This window comes from Balaenoptera physalus (assembly GCF_965194825.1).
Source record: "Balaenoptera physalus genome assembly, chromosome: 1".
Classification (NCBI taxonomy): Eukaryota; Metazoa; Chordata; class Mammalia; order Artiodactyla; family Balaenopteridae; genus Balaenoptera; species Balaenoptera physalus.
Genome location: NC_138882.1, coordinates 15,351,355 through 15,371,792, shown reverse-complemented (window position 1 = coordinate 15,371,792; position 20,438 = coordinate 15,351,355). Strand labels below are relative to the sequence as shown.

General features: G+C 38.3%; 1 protein-coding gene across 3 annotated transcripts in view; it reads right to left on the bottom strand.

Annotated features, from left to right (window-relative positions):
* Positions 1-20,438, bottom strand: part of KCTD3 (potassium channel tetramerization domain containing 3) — a 68,563-nt gene that overhangs the window by 13,968 nt on the left and 34,157 nt on the right. For all 3 annotated transcript variants that reach the window (XM_082426321.1, XM_082426320.1, XM_082426322.1), the window contains 4 exons: positions 12,858-12,973; positions 4,105-4,192; positions 3,855-3,971; positions 1,807-1,977 (listed from right to left, as the gene is read on the bottom strand). In XM_082426321.1, the coding sequence (XP_082282447.1) occupies positions 1,807-1,977; positions 3,855-3,971; positions 4,105-4,192; positions 12,858-12,973 (492 nt within the window). The remainder of the gene's footprint in view (positions 1-1,806; positions 1,978-3,854; positions 3,972-4,104; positions 4,193-12,857; positions 12,974-20,438) is intronic.

Below are 20,438 nucleotides of genomic sequence, written 5' to 3'. Positions count from 1 at the left end.
TGTTGCGGAGCATGTGCTCTAGGCACACGGGCTTCAGTAGTTGTGGCTCGCGGGCTCTAGAGCGCAGGCTCAGTAGCTGTGGCACACACGGGCTTAGTTGCTCCCCAGCATGTGGGATTTTTCTGGACTAGGGCTCGAACCCGTGTCCCCCTGCATTGGCAGGCGGATTCTTAACCACTGCGCCACCAGGGAAGTCCTGGTTTGCATTTCTAAAGATATTTCTGGCTGCTGTGTGGAACATGTACCATAGAGAGCCAAGACAGAAACAGGGAAAGAATGGAGTAACCTAGGGGAGAAATGCTGATTTGAGCTAAGGGGCTGGCAGCAATGGACACAAAGTGAAGTAATCAGACTTGTGATGTATGTTGAAGCAAAGAAACGGGACTTACTGATGTATTACACATATGCGGAGGGTGGGTGCAGTGAGAAATAGGGAAGAATCAAGTGTGATTCCTAGATTTTCAGCTTGGGTAAATGAGTAGTGATATTGTGTACTAAGATGGTTTTTGAGACAGAAATCAAAAGTACTATTTTATCTAGGTTAATTTAGAGATGCCTATTAAAACATACAACCAAATACTAAGGAGAAGCACTGGATATACAAGTTTGGAACTCTGTGGATGGTCACAGGTGAAGGGAAAGTCTGGGAGTCACTGGCATGTAGATAATAATATTCAAATCACTAGGGAAAGTACAGACAAAGAATGGAAAATCTAGAAAGAGATCCGAGGCAATCCAATACTTAGTAACTGGGCAAAAGAGGAGGAACCCGCCATACAGAGTGAGAAAGACTCCCCAGCGAGGCAGATATTAGATGAGTACTGCTCTATGAAAGATTAAAAAAGAGACTGTTTCAGAAAGGCATGATTACATCCAAAACAATGAGACAGTCAATAAAAGCATATTCATCCATCCATCCATCCATTCATATATGGACAAGGTATTTCAGCTCCATTTGGTGTTTAATTAGTGAAAGATGCATCACCTTTTTATATTAGGTAGTCTTCATATAAACAAAGTTGATATATGAAAATGATGTTTATAAAAATTTAAGTTAGGCAGGAACTGATCTACAAAAGATTTAATGCAAGATTGTTTTTAAAAAGCAAACTACTGATACACCTGACAATTCTTTTGCATAAACTCTTTCAGAAATCATCTATCATAGACAATGAATCTCACGATGGAATTTTACTTTGTGATCATTTTATTTTGTGTCAGGCTAATTTTCCTTGAAAATCTGTAACTAATTTTGTAAGTATCGAATTAGTATCTAAATGTTAGAAAAATCTATGACTATGAAGAACAACAAACCCACAAATGTTATTTTCTTCACATCTCTTTACACATTTTACTAATTTTTAACATTAGTAGTTGATGTTAGTTAGACTACTAACATTCTACTAACTTTAGCATTAAACCTTAAGACAATACAACCAAATTTATATTAAATTCATACTTGAAAAATTTCTCTAATAAAAAATTCTTCAACAGGATTATGATAAATATTCTGAAGTAAAATATGCCATAAGAACAAAATATTAAAATAGAGAGTAAATAAAAGATATGATGCCTTCTAAATTTATTTATACTACAACCAGACAATATCAAAGAAACCTTAGAAGACAATCATAGTATTTCTTCAGTTATTAAACTTTTCTACCACTTTTTCTGGTATGTTTTCCTTACATAAAACACTAATTTTATAGTCTTTTAATTTGTAGGAGTCTAAAAAATAACACCCAAGGCAAGGTTTTACATTACATGAGGTAGACCTCCTTACCAGTACTAATAAAATCACTTTACCTGATACAAGATGCTTCTCTGATAGCATGATTTTTGTGACGGGACTTCGGTGAACTGTGAAGGTCTGAAAAAGCTGAGGGCCTGACCCAACCGTCTCTGGGTGCTGCACAATTACTCGTACTGCTCCAGAGCTCGTACCATAGGCAATCTCAATCCAGTTACCACTGACACCTAACCAAAATCAAAAATTGAAAGGTGATATAATAGAAGACAATAAAAAGAAAGCTGCCCTTGTGAAGTGTTCCCTGTGATAGAAGAGGCAGAGCTGGATTCAGCACTTGTGTCAGCCCCAAATCCAGCTCAGCAAAGAAATCTTAAGACTTCTCTGACCATCTTAAATTCATTATTTCCTTTACAAATCTTTTCCTAACACTCACTCCAATATAGAATTGTTCGCTCTCTCCCTTGTACTATGTATTAGGTTCTATCAGAGGAACTGTAACACCCCAATTCTCTATTTCCATGTCTATCTACCTCTACTCTTTATTGATAAGAGACTGAATCATAATCATTTTTAAATCTATATCACCTTACAGAGTGCCTGAGACATAGCAGGTACTCATTAAATGTTTAAAGAATAAATCTGACATGCTAAGAACACCACTGACACAACACAGTATTCCTAAAGCAATACTCCATATTACTTCTAGCCTCGAATGACCATCTGTTTTACTTCTGCCACAATATTGAATCTTCTCTTTGAATAATCAAGTAATCCATCTATTATTCAACAGTTTCAAAACTGTTAACTATGGAAAAATATACCCATTATATTGCTTACATCACACTTACCTATGTTGTTCTCTTCTAATTATATAAAACTAGCTCATGATGTCAGGTTCATCTGTGGCTTTTTTTTCAAACAAGTGCCCAGATTCCATCATATATTTAAGACAGAATGGAGTTCAGTGACCTACATTCCTTAAAAGCTTCACAGAGAACCTCTTAGCTTTGATAGCTGTTCTTTCTGATTCACCTGAAAATACTGGAATCGAAGGAGAAAGGGCATGCTATGGAAAACACTTCTCAAAACTTAAAAGGCAACTCCATTCTTGTGTCTTAAAAGAAGACACTGCCACCACAAAAGAAGTTTTATTCTCCCTTTTTAATTAGACTGGGCGGGGGTGGGGTGGGGAGCAGGGGTCAGCAAACTTTCTATAAAAAGCAAAGAGTTTAAACTTTGCATGCCACACTGTCTCTGTGACAACCACTCAACTCTGTCACAGCCAAAGACAAAACATAAAACTATTAATAAAAAGAGCATGGTTTGCTGACCTCTGTTCTGGAGCAACATAGTTTAAATCCTACAATTTCAATCAAAATCATCTGTGCACACCAGAATCTTTCTTTCTTTCATACCCAAGATAATGATTTATTACAATGCATTCAATGAAATGATTATACAAGTAACATATTCAAACTATTAATATTACTAGCCACATGTAAATATTTCCTAGAATTCCTTTCATTACAGATAAATTTTGAATTTCCAATTTATGTTTATCTTTCACTCTAGAATATAAAAATTCTTAATAATTTACGGAGCTAGTTTGTTAATTTCATTGCAATGGCCTTTGAAAAAGCAGTAAGTTATGGATACTGAGGTTTTCCAAAACTTAAATTTAAAATTTCCCAGAGAAAAATAAGCTCATTTTCCAATAGAGATTAAAAGTCTAAAAGCTTCTGTTGTTGTTGTTGTTGTGAAAAAAAATAATAAAGCTCTTAATTTCAAAATGAAATCAGCTGTCATAGGAAGGTAAATGTGCAGGTAAGTGTTAAAAATAATTTTAGTTATTATTATTATAGTAGGGCTTAACAATACAATTCAGAAGAGGAAAAGTTCTAGCTTCCCACCTCAGATTATGTTTATTGGTCACGTCTGACTTCAGTATAAAACCAAACATAAACTTTAGACTAAAAGAGATGAAATCCTCAGCACTGCGGTTCACCAAAACAAAGGGCCAGATTAGTGTTAGAATAAACCAACGAATAAACATACATTCTCAAAAGAACTGCAACCATTTATAATAATTTTGCTAGGCACTAACTTGTTTTGGGTGTGAGGTAAACACTCAGAGCAGTAATAGCATCATTTGAAGGATCATGATAAAGTTCAGTTACAAGAAGATCGTTATCCTTCATTCGCAAAGGGAACTTCTGCATATCTAAAAAATAAAAAAAATTAAATAGCATTAAAATAAATAGTGAATCTATTTAAAACTAAAAAAGGTAGTATTTTCTTGTTCTCATTTTAAAAATCATACTAAATAGGACCATACTAAGTGTCTGAACACTTACCTATATAATATATTGATCCATTGTTACATCCCAGTAGAAGGAACGACCCAGCAGTGTCATAACTAGTTATAGGAACAACGTCTTGAACCTGATATAGTGAGAATATTGTTAGATGTCAGTTATCAATTACAATCTATATTTTCTGCTCAATTTCCTCAAATTTTTGAGTCTTTTAATAAAAAGGATACTAATATCCGATTTAAGTAGGGCTTAGAAAATACTTTCTTTACACACACACACACACACACACACCCCTCCAAGGGGAACTCTGACCTTTTAAAGCTTTTTTAAAAAATTTTTATTTCCAACAGCAGCACTTTCCTTTCAGAATTTACTCATCTCCTTTTTCTGCACATGACTGTGAGGTCACAGCACACTTTAGGACTGGAAAACCAAGTCTGACCAGGCCCCTTTCTCCCTTCTCTCTCTCATAGAAGAGATGAAATGACCTGCCCAGAATCAGAACTAGAAAACAGATCAACCGACTTCCAGATAGCACTCGCTCCCTTGGTAATTCATTACCATTTCTTTGAAAAGGTAGTCTTCTCTACTTTCATATTCCCCACTAAATACTTCACCTCTATTTCCTAGGAAATGGCCAGACAAACAAGTTCTCAAATGCTTTTATTTTTTCAAGTACTAGAATAAAAAAATCAGTTTTCCAAGCAAATCAGTCTAGTTACAAATTAATGAATGCCTATGTGTGTGCTAAGAGAAAAGCAAAGGGCATGATTTTTACTATAAAACAAAACGAAAAACAAACAAAAAGTGTTATTGTACTGGCGATGAGATCAAACTGAATCATCCCTATGTACAGCTGGGCCAGACATGCATGTGAAAGTTTACACACAACATTTAAATGAAACACTTTTTATGTACCAGATATTACCCAGGTGAACAAGTACTGGAATGGATAAGGGATGTGAAATATCACTTTTGCTCTGTAGAAGCTTAGAAACTTGTGGGCAAGAAAGACAAATAAAGACAATTACAATGTGATAGGCACTAAAATAGGGTGTGCAATACAATCATAGAAGAGGGAGAAAGGATTCCCACCTCAACCCCAGTCCAGGGAGAAGCACAAAGATCAAGGAAAAGTTCAAAAAGAAAGTAAAGCTTGAAAACTAAAAAACTAACTAGGAGTTAGGTAGAGAAAGGGAAAAGCACACTTCTGACAGAACAGCAAATATAGCAAAAGAGTCTAACTAAAAACACAAATTTAAAAACAGCTAAAACTTGGAAATAATGATTCCAGAAGCTGTTCATGTCCATGACCCTAATTTCTGTGTGTACCTTCTGGTGTCATGCATGGTTATAAGTTACACTAGAAATATATCTGCAAAGACTCAATGACCACCCCCAACCCCAGGTCAGGTTTCTGTCTCATCAGAGCCAACAAGTTTTGTAGCAGGTAAACACCGACAACTTCTCAGTGATATGAGTAAAGATGTCTGAAAAATGGAGGGAAGGCTGCTTCACTGACCAATTTTCTTAAACCAAGTGCATCGTTTTAGCTCCAGCACTCCAGGAAGAGCTTCAGTTTTACCCAGAATCTTCACAGTCAGAGGCCGGGGATAGGTAAGGCCATGAGATTCCTCTCCCTCTGGACCCATTTTTCAATGAAAGAGCAGCAGCAGCCTGGAGCTTTCCCAGGCACGTCCAAGACAGATATCTGACCTTTGGTTCTCTGGGAGGAGGGGCTCCAGGATTAGAGCCTTCCTACCTCTTTTCCTGCAACCCCTGAACATGTCCTGCTTTTCTCCTCATGTCTACCCCTCAGTACAAGGAGAACAGGGAAAGCAGAGGATAAGTAAAGTTAGGTTACAGAGGAGTTGGTACTAAGTTCTTCTCTCCCAGCATAAGCAAGGAGCCAGCCATTTCAAGGCCTCCTCTTCTTTACCCCAACAGCTTCATGTCAGGAACCTGAGACACCATACTGATTAGTATATTTGGTTCAGTCATGGTGGTCACAAACCTAAGGTGGAAGTGGGTTTTCTCTCCTAATGTTGCATGCACTGATCATTAACTCCTATGTAAAAATTTAAATGCTTTACATTTTGAAAATCACTCTATCTTCCCAAGCAATACAAGGTCCCTAGAATCCTTTAACCACAATCTCTACCTGGATGATGATCATTTTTTTTAACATCAGTATGTTTTAACCCTCACCCATTACTTTTTAAAGACTTATTTAGATTCACACCAACACATCGACAAATTCGTTGGCTACTCATGTTTATTGTATTCCACTACTTCCTCTTCTAAGTATAAATAACCTTATCAAAGGGCATCTCTATAGAGGTCCTTCCACTGAAGGTTATAAGTGACAAACTTTGTATTATCTGAAAACATCTCTCATTCATGTTTGATAGTTTTGCTGGATGTGAAGTCCTAAGTTGAAAGTATTTCCCCAACTAACTTGAGAAGAGCCTATTGTCTTCTGAATTCTACTGCTGGCGATGAAGACTCTGTTTTAAGTCTAACTACAGTGTACCTGTCATTACTCTGCGGACACCTTTATGATACTTTTATCTTCTATTATTGGTTGGCCAAAAGGTTCGTTCAGGTTTTTCCGTAAGAGCCTATGGAAAAACCCTAACGAACTTTTTTGCCAACCCAACACATCACCATGTGTGTAAGTGTGAATCTGATTTTATTTAGCCTTGATGTATTTCTTTAATCAGTAGAGTCATGTCTTTCTTCAGTTCTCCAAAATTGTTAGCAATTATCTTTTCTAAATTGCCCCATCTCCACTGTTCCTTTCTGAAAGTGATTTTCTCATTTCTTTTCATATTTTCTCACTCTTTCTGCTTCAGTGTGAATGATTTTTTTCAAATGTGTCTGTCAATTCATTGTCTGTTTAGCTGTCCTTCTATTTAACACATTAAGTAAGAGTTTTGTTTTGTTTTTAATTTTCAATGACCTTTAAATTTCTAATCTTTCATTTTGCTTCTTTTCTGACTGGTCCTATTCCTTCATTATAGTCTAGTCCTTCTTCTATCTCATTAAATAACTTCAGAAATTTATTCTACATTAGTTGTCTAATTGTTCAATTATTTTCAGCTTTGGGGTACATTTGTACTCTAACTACTAACATTTGATGACTCTGCTAACATTTGATGACTTTCCCTCATTTGCTTTCATGTTTTATGTGTAGTTTACAAATTTGGGGAGGTTATGGGCTCACTTTCAGTAGAAAATATTTCTTCTGCAGAGTCCTGTGTGCCATGTCTTGTGAAAGTTCAGTTTCATGTCCACATCTGGAAATGCAAGTGGCCTAGACCAGCTTTTTACATTAATTTCTCAAATTGGAGTTCCCATACTTACCTTTGTGTTTTCAATTCACACATTTGTACTCCTAATTTGATTATTTTGGTCTCAATTTCTCATTGATGGTTTTCCCCTGCACCACCTCTCCCCAATCCAAGACACTAAACACAGGTCAAGCTTTCTTGTTCCAAAATTGTTGAGCAAAATTTTCCCATTCTTCTTCTCAGGGACTGAGGCAGATCTTTAACGCTTCAGCTTTTTGCAGGAGGCTGGTTTACACTGTCCCATGAAGCCACGCCTCCTATTCCTGGTAGAACCCCAGACCCCAGAGCCTTTACTCTGATACGTGACATGCAAATATGTATAAACAAACAAACAAATAAATGTAATTCAATACTTGATATAGATACAATATATGCTGTTTTAATATTTTTACCCAATATTTCTATATGTCAGCTGATTTAGCTATGTTACTGTAAATCCTAAGTAAGCAAATATAACATACTCAGGGTAGTGGTCAGTACATAATGGACACCAAAATGTCAAGTCTTCTTACAAATAATTGATCTAATTCAGCTACGTTACTGTAAATCCCAAGTAAGAAATACAACGTACTTGGGATAGTGTTCAGGACATAATAAGACACCCAAATGTCAGTCCTCTCCAATGAATTCTGGGCCTAAGATTCCAATGCCCACCTTATTCTTGTTCCTAACTTGCAGGGGTTCATAAACCTATTACAAAAACAAAAAACAAAAAAGTAAATTCCACCAAACCCTACTTGTGACATCAGTGCTACAAGTGCATCAGAGCACAAAAGAAGAGAAGCTACATCAAATAAGCCTCCCTAGTTCTTGTCCAGCACAGCCCATAAGACCACAGAAAGTCACTTTGACTCCTTGTTCCCACAGCCAGTATTTCCTCCTCAAGCTCGTTCTCCACTGTTCATTTAGAGGCCAGGCTGTGGCTCAGATGCTGACCCCGGCTGAAGATCTCTCGTCTTTCAGAATGAACACAGACAGAGCTCTCGGACCCTTTAGGAATCAGAATACACAATGACTTTCCAGGACTAACTTCCAACACTGTCTCTCTGTTTTGATATGAGAATGAAACATGTATAATCTATGTTTCCAATATACATCTAAATTTAAACTTGAACAACTTGGGAAATAATGCCTAAAGTTACTATTCTGCCACGTAACTCAGCCTAGGCCACGTATTTGAAACACTAATTCCTTATTACTAATCTTCTGAAGTCTAATGAAGAGGAATTAAACAAGAAAAAGAAGAAAACACTGAAACTTTCCTTCTAAGAAATAATTTTCTTTTTTCTTACCCAAATCAGATACAATACTCTTATAAAATTTTCATTAACATTTTATTGAACCTGTCCTAATAAGAAACTGCTACACCAAAATATCACAACGGCTTTTAGGCTCAAAAATGCTTGCTCTCTTGCTCTCAGGCTCGTTTGTCTGACTCAAATACCTCAAATCAATCTCAACTATACAGCGAGAGTCGTCACAAACTACACTAGTTGTCCTGCGTACCTTCCGTGTCACTCATGGGCAGAACTGTTGCCAAAGGCCAGATCAGAACCCACTCATCCAGTGCCACAGCAGCCAGCCTCAGGTCAGAACTGTCTGCTGAGGTCTGCAGATCAGACACTGAGATTTCATTACATCCTAGCTCTGCACTGCACTACCAAAAAAAAGAAATCATCTATCTGGGCTAAAAGTTATAAGGCTTGTTTGCTGCATGAATGCTCAACTTACCCCAGGTCTTCCTGAAATGTAATAACAAACCTACTTTGTCAGCTATGGTTTTCAACTCATGCATATACCAAACAAGAAGCAACAGGTTATACATATAGGACTAAAAGCTTAAAGAGAAGTATCCACTTTGAGGATGCTAGTATAGTTTTTGGGATCTCAAAATATGAGAACTTTTATATGCAGTTGTGACATTAGTAAAAAAAACAAAGAAGGTAATAAAGAAACATGTTCCTTTAGAAACCTAAATGCACCTTCGGAGTTTTATGGCACAGATAGCACAGCTTCTCAGAGCCACTAAAAGCTCACTTGACATAATTAGCCAAGTAACTTACCTGAGAGCAGATCTTCCATAAATCATTAAAATCCACATTCCTCTTTACAGAAATATCACCAGCTGAAGAACCCCTCTGATCGACTTCCCTCCACCTCAACTTTAGATCAACCTACATCAGTCCTTCCCCACATTCCTTGGCCCATCACTTTTATGGTAACAACCTTTATCATGCCTTTTCTGTGCCTATACGGAAGGTTCACTCTTGGCTAGTATCTTTTTTCTACAAACATGACTTCCATGTCTCCATCTAGAATGAAATTTAACTTTCTCTGATTGGAATCTCTTTCATCGGAAGTCATTCATTCTCTCACCATTTCCCCAGCATCTCAGGCGCGGCCATAAGATCTTAAGAATGTCCCTCCACAAGCTCGGCCCAATCATGACATTCAATTACCCTATCTCTGCCCAGACTGCAGCTTCCAGATCAACACACCACTTTTGCTGAGGAGCTGGGCGCCTGGATCAGTTAGCTCTTTGTCCCATTCTCCATTACTGTTCTGGCACCTAAATGTTCACCCTGATGACCCTTACAGTTCTCTGACCACTGTTTCAACTACTTTCATCTTTAAGTCAGTTCAACACATGATTTAAATGGCTCCATCACTGAGAACTGCTCCAACTCCAAAACCTTAACTCCAGTCTTTGACCACAACAATTCCCACTCCTTAGAAGTCATCAACCTGCTTTCACTTCCCTCTAGCCCCTTGAATCCCTGCATCCTCCTCTGCTTACCTGGCACTCCTTCACTTCTTGATCTTACAGTTTCAATTACTTTGCCACTTTATGTTTTCTCATCCCTTTGTGTGTCATACCCATTTTATTACATCTCCAAGCCTGAATCAGGCTGACACTGTTTTCTTTTCTCTTGCTTCTGTTCCCAGTACCGAGTATTAAGGAAGAAACTCACATAACTGTACCAGCCAGGTCCATTATAAAGATTTATAATCTCGGCAATCCTTGAAACACACTTCCAATGTCCTTCTCCTCCACAGTACGCCTTCCTCACTCTTCCATCGCAGAGAAAGAAGTCTCTCTACTCTGTTGGGGCAACCCCTCCAGCTGTGTTCTAGACCCCATTTGCTTCCATGGCACCAGCAACCATCTCTGTTCTTCCAACCTTCAAATGCTTTCTCTGTCAACTCCCCTCTCTGACTAACAAGCATGCTCAAACTTCTCCCATCCTAGAGAAGAAGTAAAATAAAGCACTGAACATCTTTTCCTCCATCTAGCCTTGATCCTTATCACTTTGTTCCTCTGCTGTCCTTCACCACCAGACTTCTTGAAAGACACTCTGAATTTGCTAACTCTAATCTCTGATCTTTTAATTTCTTAGTTCCTGCAATCTGCCCCCCCAATCAAAACCTAATTAACTTATTAATACATCTGCAAATGATATCCTACTAACAGAACCAATGTCATTTCTCAATCGCATCATATGTGTCACTTTGGCTCTTGGTTTCCTATCTTGTTCCCTTAAAAGCTAATGTTCCTCAGGACTTTAACTTTGGCTTTTCTTTCGCTGCAGATATCCCCTCAATGGAAAATCTTACCAATTCCCATTTTCAATTACCAAGTATTATGATTTCCAAATACTTTTTTCTAGCCCTTTTCTTCTTCCCTAAATTCCAAGGGGTGCTTCCAACTATATAGTGAGCTCCTGTATATGGATACCCACAGGAATCTCAAAGTAAACATATTTAGTCATTCTAATTATTCCTCACACTATCTACCAGCATATATGATTCTCCTCCTCCGTCCCCTATCAATGTAAAATACTACCAGCCACTCAACTGTCAGAACTAGAAACCCATCTCTCTCTCCTTTAATTTTTCTCCATCTAATCAGATACCAATCCTTATTGTTTTAGGAAGGCTTATGAAATGTTTTCCAGATAGCCTCATCTTTGCCGTCTATGCATTTTAGGTGAATCTCTGCCTCTTTTGCTGGATTACTTCCCTGATCTCCAGTCCACTTTTCATGTTAGCTAGCACTGTTATCTTTCTAAAACATGGATCTGGTCAAGTCACTCTCTGCTTAAAGTCCTTTAATTTTCCCCCTCTCCTTCAGAATCAGGCAATAACCTTTTTAGTCTTATCTCCTTCCTGTTCCTCTCAAGTACTTGAAAGCATTTAGCTTGCTATCTTTTCCTTGAACAGGCTATGTATTTTCACACAGAACTGTGCTCCCACTCAGGAGATGAAGTTGCCTGGACTACTATTCCCAAGGCATGAAACTTAAAACCTTTCAAGGAAATAAAGAAATGTCAAACCAGTTTAAAAACCCACTCATTTTCCAAAGTGACTTAAAATTCTTTAAAATGTAGTCAAACTTGTATTCAGAAACAAATTTACCAGTAGATATATTCAATATTCTATACAGTAAGTCCCCTACATACGAACCTTCAACTTGCAAACTTTCAAAGATGCAAACGTGCGTTCGCATGTCCAATCACGTAAGTTAGTTCACATGTCTGGCGTGCACCGTCATGTGCATGCATCCTCTACAAGTGGTTGTGCTTTTGTGTACTTTACTGTACAGTACTGTACAGAGTACAGTAGTACAGTATCTTTATTTCAAGCCCAGGATATCTGGAAGCAAGCGTAAAGGCAGCAGTGATGTAGCTGGTACTGCTAAGAAGAGATTCACGACACAGGAAATGGCAAGGGGAGCTTATTTGAGGAGGCACTGTTAGTTTCTGAGGCACGGGACCCGAAAGTAGAACAGCACACCAAAGCTGCAGCAGCCGTTCAGAATGCATCCAGTGCTACCGTATCATCTATGAGGAGAAAAAAAGAGCTACTGCCCACACATCACTGGATCATTTTTTCAAGAGGGTAGATAGAATTGAATCCAGAAAGGAACCCGAACCTGTGCCATCAACGTAAGGCGAGAGTGAAATTGCAGCTTGCCCTCCGTCTCCTATTGCTGACGATCCTTCAGCTCTGCCATCTCCCACCTCCTCTCCCTCCTCCAGTCAGTACTCTTCTTGCTTGTTCACTCGATGCCAGCCCCTGTATGCCAGCTGTTGTACTGTACTACTGTACTTTTCAAGGTACTGTACTGTAAGATTAAAAATGTTGTCTTTATTTTTTGTTTGTTTTTTATGTATTATTTGTGTGAAAAGTATTATAAACCTATTACAGTACAGTGTTATATAGCAGATTGTGTTAGTTGGGTACCTAGGCTAACTTTTTTGGACTTACAAACAAATTGGACTTACAAACACGCTCTTGGAACTGAACTTGTTCATATGTAGGGGACTTACTGTATAATCAAAACAGAAACAATATGAATTCCACAATAAAGCAGATGCATAATCAGCATGAGTTTCAGAAATAATTTCATTTCTGCAATATGCATTAGTTAAAACCGACCTGCCAGTGCTGGGTGACAGCATTCCACACTCCCACTTTCCCTGTATGACTCGTGGCCACCAACTGGTTACCAATGAAGAAGAGAGCGTCTACAGGAACACCAAGGCTGAACACTCCTTAAATGATAATATAAAATAGAAGTTAATCAGTCACCATCTTTCAAATTAATCAAAACCCAGATTAAAAACATCTTTTAAAGGCATCTCATTTCTACAAATTATGTTTCAGACACTTTGGGAACCAGAAATAAGAAACTTGTAAGCTCTTAAGCGGCAGATAAAAGTCTGCCCCAAGTATGGGGCTTCCCTGGTGGCACAGTGGTTGAGAATCTGCCTGCCAATGCAGGGGACACGGGTTCGAGCCCTGGTCTGGGAAGATCCCACATGCCGCGGAGCAACTAGGCCCGTGAGCCACAGTTACTGAGCCTGCGCGTCTGGAGCCTGTGCTCCTCAACAAGAGAGGCCGCGATAGTGAGAGGCCGGCGCACCGCGATGAAGAGTGGCCCCCGCTTGCCACAACTAGAGAAAGCCCTCGCACAGAAACGAAGACCCAACACAGCCATAAATAAATAAATAAATTAAATAAATAAATCCAAAAGTTAAAAAAAAAAAAAAAAGTCTACCCCAAGTAATCTCACTCTGATTGAACAGCTTGTTATCTGAAGCTGTGGCTCCCAAACCTAGCTCATCATCAAAACAACCGTGTAGATTTAAAGTGAACAAAATAAAACAGAAACAATCCTGGGATTCCTGGATTCATGCCAGATTCACTAAATCAGAAAACCCACTGCATTTCTATAAAATCCATAGGAGATTTAGCTGCAGCCTGCTCATGGACCCGATATTTGAGAATCACTAATCTGAAGACACAGACTTGGCCACCTCAACTATCCAGAATGTATCTAGAAATCTGGAAATAGGCAAAAAAGAGAAAAGAACAAAACAAAACAGCAAGAAGTCACACTGTATTCAAAACAAACATTCGGGCCTTTATCAGAGCTTATTAAACCTCTTGTTTCCCAACACTGCAGATCTCAATTTAATTCACTCCAAAGACACTAACTATACTAGGCCATGGGATTAAAAAATATGAGAAGATAGATAAACAACAGGGATTTACTGTATAGCACGAGGAATTAAATTCAATATCTTGTAACAACCTATAATGGAAAAGAATCAAAAACAAGAATATATATATATATATATATATATATATATATATATATATATATATCCGAATCACTCTGCTGTAAGCCTGAAACTAACACAATATTGTAAATCAACTATACTTCAATAAAAAAAAACAAATAAACGTAAGAAGACTGGATATTACTAGGAACTTAAGATTTAAAAGAAAAAAATACAAACAACCAATTTTAATGCAATAATAACAGAAGGATGCACAGAGTACAGTAATAACCAGAGGAGTAAAAGAGGGCAGGAAAAGGAGTTTGAGAATATTTCTTAGAAAAGAAGCCATTTGAGTTGGGTTTTTTAAAAAGGTGAAAAGGAATGCATCAAATTGGGGGATCGGGAATGGGTAAGCCTAGGGAACCTGAGAAAAAAGGGAAGAGGGGTTGCAGGTGAGGGACCTTGTAAGGATAGCCCACATTAATAGCAAAAGAGCCAAGACTGTCTCGGCTCACCTTGGTATGGCATGTATGGCCCTACATAGTTGTCTCTCTTTAGCTGAGCACTACACCAGCAGGGAGGAGATTCTGGGTCGGAATCCTGGCTCTGACAGTACCTTTCTTTGCCACCTTCAGGTTCCTACTTCGCCACCTTCAGGTTCTTACTTACCTGATCTATAAAATAGGGTCCAAGCTAAATGTCTCAAGGCTCACTTTCACCTTAAAAATGTTAGAATCCAATTTTGACATTTACATAGTATTACTTGAAAAGCACCGTATGAGAAATACCTTTTTACCTAATTATGCTAGAAAATAAGCCTCACTATAAAATACTGTTTTACGTGGATCTTTAGCTGTTTCAAGTATCAGTTTTTTTATTTTAAAAAAAGTACCTAATGTGTGACAACACGAACAATTTTCTCAGCATCTAGCTGAGAAAAACAAGGATTCACAAGGCTTTGAAGAACTCATAGGAAGAAACAAACCAATTAAATGCAACTGTAATATGTTAAAAAGCATAAGCTAGAAAAGATAACTGATTTCTTTTGAATCTTACACGAATGAGGGATATTTCTTTATGTTCAGAAGTGTACTATATACAAGACAAGACCAGGGGCAATAAACAACAGCTTGACAATGCTTAACCAGTCTTGAAAAAGCCAGGCATCTAGCAGAAAGAAAAATGATATACACTGGACAAAAATGAAAAACAAATCTGGAAAGTATTGCTAAGAATGTCTTCCATATGTACATTTTAACTTTGATGTACTCATAAATACATATTTATACACATGAATAGATCATCTCAGCCCAATCTGTCAACCAAAAAAACCAGAGCAAAATAAAACACAACACACATACAAAAGCTAATAAGCTCTCTGATCAGAACTGGCTGAGAAATTAACTTGCCACTTCAAAGCAGAGAGTAATCATTTCACACGCAACTTCAGGGACTCTCATGTATTATGGTACTTTAATCTTGATGCTAGACAATTTTTCAGAACATGTTAAGATGACTATATTCAGTACTATGGGCTATGTGAAAGGTAGAAATAAAAACAGGAAAACCAACAAACACTGATTACTCGAGAGAAGAATGAGATTCTGTGAAATCAAGCAAGACATTCTGAATGATCTCAAGAAATTTCAAGTGTCACCCCTGCTTAGACTCAACAATGCTGACCCCTATCCACAAGGAGGACACCAGTATAAGTAATGACGAGCTTCTGTCTTAAGGGGCCCTGCTTATGGCAGCAATCCAGCAGCAATGTCTTATGTAAGTTATAATGAAGGCGTTCAGCCTCTGGGGAAGCTCTATCACGGATACACCAGCCCTAACAATTTTCTTCAGATGGTGCTGTCAGGTTCTAAAGAATATTTGTAACAACAAATAATCTCTTTTACATGAACAAATTACTATCTACCATCTCATAAGGTAGCTACTGACCACACCCTTTTTTGGGGGGAAAAAAAAAAGCAAGGCATAAAATCTCCTTCACTAATTGGTATGTTACAAGTGGCAATTTGAAAAAACAAACAAACAAAAAACCACAACTGATTTCTTTTCTGTATACTTACCAGTATATTATAATTTCAAAACTTTTTAAGTTTTTTTTTTTCCCCTAAAGTTTTAGGGGGGACTTTCACTGCCAGTCATGACGGAAAAAATGGCATCAGACTATTCCTCACCATAAAGAAAACCTGGCCAAAACACATGGGGCAACTGTTTTTAGGCACTAGACAACAGGGAGCAGAAGATTTGAAACACAGTAAATACACAAGATAAGCCCCAGGATCACACTGGCTTTCTGTATAAGCTCTCCTGACCACAGGGACGTGAAACCCAAGGGAAAATCAAGTGATGGTTTCCCTCAACTGAGAAAGCTGAGATCAGAGTCTAGAGCTGTTGAGGCAGCTAGAATTTATGAAAAAGGTGCAAGAAAGAAAGAAGGGAAATGCACCAGCGTGGGAGTGGAGATGGCGCAGAATCTGTACAGGGGAAGTTTTCCTCTGCCTTGGCTGAGACCAGGCTGCACCTGGGCTGGGTGAGAACCCCCGAGGAATAAAAGAGAGAGGCTGCTGTAGGCCTGGGAGCTAAGCGGAAATAGCAGAGGTCATTTGTGGGTGGATTCAATAGTTCCAGCTCAGTAAGACTCACTCTTCAGGCATTCAGTTAAGACTCCAAAAAGATAACACCACACCCTGAGGAGGAGCCATGCCCTAAAATAAAAAATAAAGGTGAAAAAGGCTACCTGTCCTTAACAAAGCAAAAAAAAACAAGCCTAGCAGGATAAAGATCCTCTGGTAATTTAATTGCCTGCCAGAACAAAACTCACATCTTTTAAAAGAAGACAGCATTGTTACTCCCTACATAATAATAATAATAATTCATACTCCCTACATAATGTATCATGCACAAGCCGCACATATAATCACAACTTCCTAGACATGTGAAGAAGCAGGAAAACGTAACTCAAAATAAATGAGATGGTGAAGATAGTGGGATTAGCAGACAAAAACTAATAAAACAGCTATAATGAATATGTTGCATTTAGCAAAAAGTAAGACATAATGAGTGAATAGACAAGAAATCTCAGCAGAGAAACAAACTAAAATAGAATCAAAAAAGGCAATCTTAGAGCTGAAAAGTCCAGCATCTCAAATAAAAAACTTACTAGATGAGCTTAACTGCAGATTAAATGAATGCTGCAGCAAAAGGGCAAAAGACAGTAAAGATATTGATCTAAACTGAAGAAGGGGGAGAAAAGAAATTGGAAAAAAAAATAGCACCTCAGTGGTGTCTAGGCCAATATGAAGTGGCCTAAAATGTAACTGAATTTCAAAAAGAGGAAGAGAGAAGAGGGAATGAGGGAGGGATGTTAGGGAGAGGGAAAGGGAAAGTGAGGTGGGGGGAGTTGGAGAGAAAGAGAAGAGTCCTCCCTCAATGGTGTCAACCAAAAATGTCTCCAGACATTTCCACAGGTCCCCTGGAGGACGACATTATCCCTCGTTGCAAACCACTAATCTATGTACAGACCTATTACTAATCAACAATAGGATGACAATCTCATAAAAAGAGGGCAATGATTTTAAGACACTTCTCAAAAACACAGTACAAATGGTCAATAAGGACATGAAAAGATGCTCAATATCATTAGTAGTTAGGGAAATGCAATTAAAACCAACATTACCATCACTGCACATCCACTAGAATGGCTCAAATTAAGACTGACAATAAAAAAGTGTTGGTAAGGGTGCAGAGCAACCAGAACTCTCACACATTGCTGGCAGAAATGTAAAGTGGTAATAACCGCTTGGAAGACAGTGGTGCATTTTCTCATAACATAAACCAACACTTTTCATATGTCCCAGAAATTCCACTCCTAGATATTTAATTTAAAAAATGTCCAAAGACGCAGACGTAGAGAATGGACTTGAGGACACGGGGAGGGGGAAGGGTAAGCTGGGGCGAAGTGAGAGAGTGGCATGGACTTAAATATACTACCAAATGTAAAGTAGATAGCTAGTGGGAAGCAGCCGCATAGCACAGGGAGATCAGCTCAGTGCTTTGTGACCACCTAGAGGGGTGGGATAGGGAGGGTGGGAGGGAGATGCAAGAGGGAGGAGATATGGAGATACATGTATATGTATAGCTGATTCACTTTGTTATACAGCAGAAACTAACACACCATTGTAAAGCAATTATACTCCAATAAAGATGTTTTTTAAAAAAAAATGTCCAAAGAAAGATTGCTACCTTCATAGCAGCTTTATTCCTAATATCTCCAAACTGGAAATAAACCAAATGTCTAGCAACAGATGAATGGATAAACAAATTCTGGAATATTAATTCAATGGAATACCACTCAACAATAAAAAGGGATGAACCACTGATACACTCAACAACATGGATGAATCTCAAAAGCATTATGTAGAATGAAAGAAGCCAGAGACAAAAGAACACATACTAACTACATAACTCCACTCATGAAATTCTAGACAAAAGAAATCTAATCTATGCTGACAAAAAGCCTAAACTGCTGTGTAAACAATGGCGTTTATGCTGAACATCTGCTTTCCTTTTGGGAATCTGGAATCTTTGTACAGGCTAGGCAGAGGGTACTTAAGTGACTAGCCTCTAGTAATAACCTTGGGTACCAAGTCTCTAGTGAGCTTCTTCCCTGGTAGACATCTCACAAGTTTGTCACAATTCACTGCTGGAGGATTAAGCATGTCCTAGGAGATACCACTGGAAGGGAACTCTTGAAAGCTTGTACCTGGTTTCCACTGAACTTCACCCCATATGTCTTCTCTCTTGTCAATTTTGCTTTGCATGCTTTCACTGTAATAAACCAGAGCTCTAAGTACCTCTATGTGCTGAGTCCTCTAAGTCCTCCTAGCAAGTCACTGAACCTCGGAATGATCTTGAGGACCAGACACAGGTATAGAGGAATGAAGTCCAAGGACTGAGCCCTGGGGCATGCCAAGATTTTGAAATTAGGCAAATAAGGAAGAACTATCCAAAGGAACTGAGAAGAAACAAAGAGCTATAATAAAAATCAAGACAATAAGGTGTCCTAGAAGCCGAAGAAAGAAAGTCTTCAAAAGGAAAAGAGTAATCAACTATATCAAATATTATCAAATGACAGTTCTAATCAGATGAAGATTATAAACTGATCCTAGGATATAGCAGAGTACAGATCATGGGTCACACTAACAGGAGTAGTTTTATAGAGTGGTTGGGGGCATAATTAGAGCAACTTCTAAAGAGAAGAGGAGGATATAGAAACAAGATCAGGTAACTACTCTCACTTGCTTTAAGAGGAACAGAAAAATGAAGCAAAAACTGGAAGAGAACATAGGGTAGTTTTTGCTGTTGATTTTAAGGCAGAATTAAAGCACAGCTGTATGAGGATGGAAATGATCCAACAGAGTGGAATAACTACTAGAGCAATGTCTCCAGTAGGTTGAAGGAAATAGGACATAGTACACAGCTGGATATAAGGAGTTGGCCTTAGATAAGATCAGAGACAATTTAATCACAGTAATAAATGTGATAACAGATTATATGAGCACAGATACACGTAGATGGGCAGATATGGTTGAAGGAATTTAGGAAAAGTCTCTTCTGGTTTTCTCTAAGCCCTCAATGAGGATGACAGAAGGTGTTGGAAGTTTAAGGAAAAAGAAAAAGGTATGAAACAGTCATCTAGGAGAGTGGCAGAACTGACAAGGGTAATGTAGTAGGATTTCTGGGTAGCCTTTAAAGGGCCACTTGAGAGTAGAGGTCACGGATTGAGACTATTGTTTTGTGTGCATATGCATTTATTTTTCCTCACCACCTTTAATATTCAGGGAGAAAGGTCGATTTGGCCAGGGATGTCGTTTCTCCAGGTAGGTAAGGCAAAGGGAAAGATACAAGAAAATTGAGGCTCTATGCTAGAGTGATTATAATGATGGATTCCAAGCCTATAAAAAGGGAAGTAATGAGTGAAGATCCCAGTGGAGTTAAAGAATTTTTGAGTTGGAAAATCAGAGTTAGTCATTTCAAAGGCATGAAGGATAGTAATCTAGAGGGCAGCTGAGGACTACATCAAGCGTAAATTCGGATGGTATGAGATTCGAAATGTGGGCAGGCGCAGGGATTGGGGGAGTAGCTGGGAGAGAAGGGAAGGAAAATGGTCTAGAACAATGATTCTCTTTAAGTATGGTCTAGGAATCCTTGGTCTCTGAGAACCCTCCAGAAGTCTGAAGTCAAGACTATTTTCATGGTGATACTAAAGCACTACTTGCCTTTTTTTTAACAAACTCTCATTATCTCAAGAATGTACAGAGGAGTTTTCCAGAGGCTACATGACATGTGATGAGGTCACCATTTAGACAATGGCATCTGCATATGTGTTCTTATATCTTCTAGAATGGTTTATGGTGGTAGGCTGGGGTATAACTAA